Source organism: Apis dorsata, unplaced genomic scaffold, assembly GCF_000469605.1.
Source record: "Apis dorsata unplaced genomic scaffold, Apis dorsata 1.3 scaffold_357, whole genome shotgun sequence".
NCBI lineage: Eukaryota > Metazoa > Arthropoda > Insecta > Hymenoptera > Apidae > Apis > Apis dorsata.
This window is the reverse complement of record NW_006263622.1, coordinates 104,309-110,499: the sequence shown is the minus strand read 5'-3', so window position 1 is coordinate 110,499 and position 6,191 is coordinate 104,309. Positions and strand designations below refer to the sequence as shown.

Here is a 6,191-nt window from a genome sequence, read left to right as displayed (position 1 = left end):
TTTAATTTCTTTATTTTTAGATGAAGTTCCGCGTGTAAAAATAAAAGTATTTCGAAGTGCAGATAGAGAACAAGATGGGGAACAATTTGCTACTTGGGGATTTTGGATCAAACAACCAGCAATACATTAAAAAGTTAAATTTTCGTTTATATATATTTTTTATAAAATATGAATTTATTCTATTATAAAATAAAACTTTAATTAAATAATTAAATATAAATAAATATTAATATATCAGATATATTTCGGTGTATTTTATTTTTATTTTTTAATTATTTTTATTTTTAATTTAAAAATTGATTTTTAATAAAATAAAAATAGATAATTATATAATTACAGGATCATAAGAAATGTAAAATGTAAAATGTTAATAAAAAATCAAAAATTATCTCAATGCATATTTATTATATTTATTACTCTTTTCTAATTATGTTTTATACATAATACAACGCAATTTCTTTTTTTGTGTATAATAGATTATTAAGATGCATTTGATGTAATGTAAATTTTCTGTTTTAGTGTAAATAAAATAGTTAATTTAATGAAAATTAATAAAATTTTGCAAAAATAAAATTTCTGAATCGAATATTAGAATATACAAGATCATAACTTTAAATATAATATAAAATCATTAAAAAAAAATCAACTGAATGTTAAATATTGTTATTATTCAACAAGACATATAAGAAACAATAAGATATTTAAAAAATCTTTATCTATTTTGTTACATATAAATACAAATACAAATTTTTATATAAATAATATAATTCGCAATATATATTATTATCTTATTTGTTTTATATATCAATAACATTAATTAATTTTTTTAAATATTTATAAAATATAATAAAGATAAAATTTTTTTAAAACTACTAAATTACATCAATATATTCAAATAGTTATACGATAATGCAAATATAAAGAATTAATTCAATTTTGTTCAATTAATTGTAACAATTTATTGCATTTTTAAAAAGAAAATTAATAAAAGTTAATATAAAATAAAAAAAGAAACAAATTTTAAAATATTAAATTATAAAAATAAATTAGTTAACATAAAAAATATATTTACTTTTTACTTCAAATTATTGATAATTTTTAACAAATTTTCTTTAAAAAATATCTAATCTAAATACTTAATTTAAGTATAGGAAATAATATGATGTTACATATTCTCCTGCAAAAATTCTTTTCTATAGCCATTTTTAACGTAACATATCCTCATACGGCAACCCTTTAATATAAACAATAATCTATATAAACAATAATTTATATATTGCGAATTATATTATGTTGCAATGCTACTTTTAATTTCATAAAATATAATTTTATTTTTGCATATAAATATAAATAATTTTGTATACAAATATTCATTTTTTTCTCTCAGAAATTATTAATTATTAAAAATTAAAGATTATGATAAAGAAAGAAAAAAAAAATATTTTAGCAATAAATTGATATATATAATAAAACGATTTTATAAATATTATAATATAATTTTTTATAAAATTAAGTTTTTAGCTAACTTTTTACGAATATATTCAATTTTATATCATAAAAATAATAATATTTTTACATTTTTTGTTATGTAAATATAAATAAATGATTCATTTTATTTAAAAACTTTATGAATTATTTGTAAAATATACAAATAAAATATATATATTGTGTGTAATATATATATATATATATATATATTGTTATTTTATTTTCGAATATATGTTTATTATATATTTATTTTTATATTATTTATAGCATCATTAGCAATATAAATATATATTCAATTTTGTGAGTAATTATATATATAATTATTATATTATTATTATTAATTATTAATTATTAATAATAAATGACAATTACTATTAAAATATAAAAATTATTCTTAAAATAAACAAAAAAAAGATATAGGAATTATACATTAATTTATATTTATAATTATATTAGAATTTATGTATATATATACATATATAATTTTTATATATTTTTTATATATTTTTTTAATATTTAAAATAATATTAAAAAAATTCTCCTATAATCGATATTCGCTGTAGGAATGACTGAGATTGACAAGACAAAAGATGATAATTTAATTTTGCAGTATTATTTGTTGGATATAAATTTTTTTTTCTAATATTTTCAAGTAATAATTGAGGTTCAAATCTTAATTTTATGTTATTTTGTTTAATAAATGATTCATTATTGTTTATCATAGCAGGGGTAGAATAATGTTCATCAGAAGTACTATAAGTTTCATAAGTATCAATATTTTCACTATCATCAGCTTTATAAATTCCTGAGGGAGGTGCAGCAACTTGTACTTTTAAAGACTCTTCTTCTGGATTATTTATATTTATTTTATCTTCTTCTATTCTTATAGTTTCATCTACTTTACCATTTATAGCTGATAAAGGATTGATTGATTTTTCATCAATGTTATTTTCTATATCATTTGTAAAAGTATGCCTCATTTCAGATAGTTTTACAATTTCAATTGATTCTTCATTATTTTCATTTTTAATATTTTTTAAATGGAATATATTATGTTCTGTATTATCTTTTTCTTTTTGATCATTTACAGGAATAAATTTCCATAATGTTGCTTTCTGATCTGAAAATAAATTCTGACTTCTATGACAACAATATAATGCTCCAGGATCAATAGGATGTGCTTCAGTATTAAAAATATATCCTCCTGCATCAATAATACATTGACCCCATTGTGTTTCAATAATTTCTCCTTTTTGACCAGAATTATGAATAAAATTATCAGGATCAAAAAGAAGATAAAGATATTTTGTTGTCTCTGCCAAAAAAAAAGATTCCATTCTATCAGCTTTTCGATGATCTCTAACATCGTTAATAGTTGCATAGCCACATGTAGTTTTAGCACTATGTTGCAAACTTCTTAATATATCTACTCCTACTTGTATTAAATAAGGATCTCCAGTTGCTCTATATAAATACATAACTGATTCTATGAGTTCTGGTCTTAATGGATATCCTTCTCTATTAGTACCTGCTTCAGCTTGTGGTATATTATAAAATTCTGGTGTGAATCCAAATTGTTTCCAAACACGATGATAATTATGTAATGATTTCATAGCATCTCCAATTTCACCAAATAAACTTAATACCCCAGGCCAATATGCATCCAAAGATTGAAATACTGGTAAAGTTACTTGACCTTTTGTCATAGAAACCCATAAATGCCAATCTTCTCGGCGAATATATTTTTCAATAGCTGCTTTGTGCTCATGAAATATTGTTCCTAATAGTGGTTCTTGAAATAATAATGTACCTTTTGCTAAATATTCAAAGTAAGAATCAACTCCTGCACCGATTCCAGAATCTTGAGCTGTCCAATGACCTGTTAATACATCTACATGGTTACCTACTAATCCAATATTTGATTTATAATAATGCAATGCTTTAATAGCATTCATAGCTACTTCTTCATATAGTGGATCTCCTGTTAATCTGGACAATGTTCCAAATTCTAATAAAAATGTACCTATTCCAGCAGTACAAGTGATACTTGTTTCACCTTCAGGTACTCCATATTTCAAATTAACAGTACCATATGGCATACCTGTTGGAGTGTCAAAAGCTGCAATTAAACGTTTTGCCATGTCTTCAGCAAGACGTAATAATGGACCATTACAAGGCCATCCTGGTTCCAAGTGAATGCCTGCTTTATGTGACAAGAGATGAGCACTAAGTAATCCTCCAACTACTCTTATATTAGTTTCAAATACAGATACATTAATATTAGCTTCAAAATTTGCTCTTGCACTTATAATTTCTGCTACACGTCGAAATTCAGAAAAATTGCCCATTACGGCAAGAGTATCCAAAGCATCGATAAGTGTTAATGAAAAACTACCCCATGTATCGAATCCATCGCAACTTAATGATCGCAATTCATCGTAAGGATAAGCATATGTCAAATAACTTGAATAAGCATGATCAAACATAGATCGTACTTCTTCTCTTAGAGTAATTAAATCTTTTTTTTCGTATTCGCGTAGTCCATTTACCCAAAATAAAAGGCCAAAATATAACCACATATCAAAAAGAAACATTTTGATTATTTAATCATTTCAGATTTTATTAATTATAATGTAAATGCATGTAAAATAAAATAATAATGTGACATTACTTGATAATGACATTAAAAATTCTTACAAACCGGCAATTATTCCGGTATAATATACGATTTATTTCTATCTATTGTACTTTGACATTATTTGGAACATGCTCACTTTATAATATTGAATCATATGTTTTTAATTCCATTAAAAATATGTAATTTAATTCTTATTTATAAAATGAAAGAGAGGAAAAAATAAACACAAATATTTACTATTTTATACATATTAAAATATTTAAATATATATAATTCATAAATTTTATTTTTAATAAAATTTTCATTCTATGATTTTTTTAAACATAATACATCAAAATGAATTAAATTAAGTATTTAGTAAAGTATTCGAATTTTTTATATATTTTATATAATTTAATTTTTATTACATTTTTATAGCAATATAAGTTTTCGCTAAAATTATTAAGAAAAATTGTGGTAATACAATAGATATATTAAACTAATAATTTGAAAATACTGATATTTAATTTTCCTGTTTTAATTCTTTTTAATTTTTAAAAAATATAATATAAATCACGAATTTGAATATTTAATAGTTAAAGAAAAGTCAATTATTTTAATGAAAATAAAGATTATTTAAATTAACAACCAATGAAATTATTGTTTTTTGCATATTATTCTGGATTGGTAGTAACATTGTATTTCGCAATGTTGTAACATAGTATTACTGTTACTATTCATGAATCAATTTTAATAGCAAATACATTTACTATAAAAAATACCATACACATAGAAATTATTTCAAATAAAAGTATTTTACAATAATCATAATCATTTATATAGATTAAACTCAATTTTATTTGATTGGCACAATTATTGCTAGGAACCTTCTGAACATTTTGTTTCTAGGCAATGGCGTAAAATTATTAAATGTATTGTAAATGTTCGTATTTTATGTTTATCATTTGTTGAAATATCTAAATTAAAAACATTTTTTGTAATAAATAACAATTATTATATATTATGGGAGCAATATTTTTTTTAAATTTACTAATAAAAGTATACGGAAAATCATCTTCCGTTTGCACAAATATTGTCAATTATTGGTTAAGATTAAAAATTAACAGTCATTCTGTACAACTACGATAGCAATCAACAAAAATGAAACTGAATGAGCTCGTTTATTGGTAAGATATTTTTATTCTATTTATCAAATTTCAATCAAAATTATGTAATTGTTTATATATTGTACAATTCTAATGTTTTAGGTATCAAAAAAAAATTGGTACCTATGATAAGCAACAATGGGAAAAAACTGTGGAACAACATATTCTTGGAGGATTTACACATGTACCAATGAGAACTGCAAAATTAAAAACAGAACTTATTGATGTAGATCTTGTACGAGGTAATAAATTAAATAAAAAATTATAATTAAGATTTCATTATATTAAATTACTTTATGATATAATTATTCTTATAATTAATATTCTATTTTATAATTATTTAATCTTAAATAATATTAATATATACAGGTTCTTCTTTCCCAAAAGCTAAACCAAAACATGGATTGTCAACAGTGGCTTGTTTAGCACTTCAGCGTTTATTATTTCTTCCTTTATATAGGAAATGGTGGATACAACAGACTAGTTTAAAAATTTTTACTTTATTTTTATTATTATATAGTTTGCAGTTAATCAATATGTGTATATATTTTTGTCAAATGATGAAGGACAATGAAAGTGATGTACGAATTATTTAATTATTAAATATTAGTTATACATGTATATATATATTTCTGTATATGTATGTATATATATGTAGATTATATATATATATATTTATATATATATATTTATAGATTATATCAACATCAGAAGTATTAATACCTCTTATTATGATGTTGACCTTATGCATTGTTCATTCTCATATTGTATCAACTCATTCAGGACCAATGATAGGTGATGGACAAAGTAAACAAAAAATAGTAAGACGTTTACGACATACTAGATGTCGAATGGGTAAATCAAGAACAAGACAAAACTTGCGTAAGTTTTTATTATATTATAAAATTATATATATATAT

The 6,191-nt window shown here is 21.5% G+C and overlaps 2 protein-coding genes across 4 annotated transcripts in view; one reads left to right on the top strand and one right to left on the bottom strand.

Moving 5' to 3' along the window:
• Positions 1 to 2,001: 2,001 nt before the first annotated feature.
• LOC102672502 (ER degradation-enhancing alpha-mannosidase-like protein 2) lies at positions 2,002 to 4,289 on the bottom strand. The gene has a single exon (XM_006618486.2). It carries the CDS (start codon positions 4,080 to 4,082, stop codon positions 2,016 to 2,018), a length of 2,067 nt encoding a protein of 688 aa, XP_006618549.1. The 5' UTR covers positions 4,083 to 4,289; the 3' UTR covers positions 2,002 to 2,015.
• Positions 4,290 to 4,888: 599 nt separating this feature from the next.
• LOC102672623 (putative homeodomain transcription factor) overlaps positions 4,889 to 6,191 on the top strand; it is a 5,869-nt gene continuing 4,566 nt past the window's right edge. Inside the window, exons 1-4 of one of the 3 annotated variants that reach the window (XM_006618488.2) lie at positions 4,889 to 5,292; positions 5,374 to 5,513; positions 5,641 to 5,852; positions 5,967 to 6,153. In XM_006618488.2, coding sequence (XP_006618551.1) covers positions 5,267 to 5,292; positions 5,374 to 5,513; positions 5,641 to 5,852; positions 5,967 to 6,153 — 565 coding nt within the window. In that variant the 5' untranslated portion in view covers positions 4,889 to 5,266. Of the gene's footprint in view, positions 5,293 to 5,373; positions 5,514 to 5,640; positions 5,853 to 5,966; positions 6,154 to 6,191 lie in introns of those variants that run through there. The other 2 variants (XM_006618487.2, XM_031511864.1) reach the window with 2 other exon arrangements.

What these genes read in the sequence shown, in the direction of transcription:
- LOC102672502 (XM_006618486.2), bottom strand. Translation starts at nt 4,082, where the DNA reads ATGTTTCTTTTTGATATGTGGTTATATTTTGGCCTTTTATTTTGGGTA.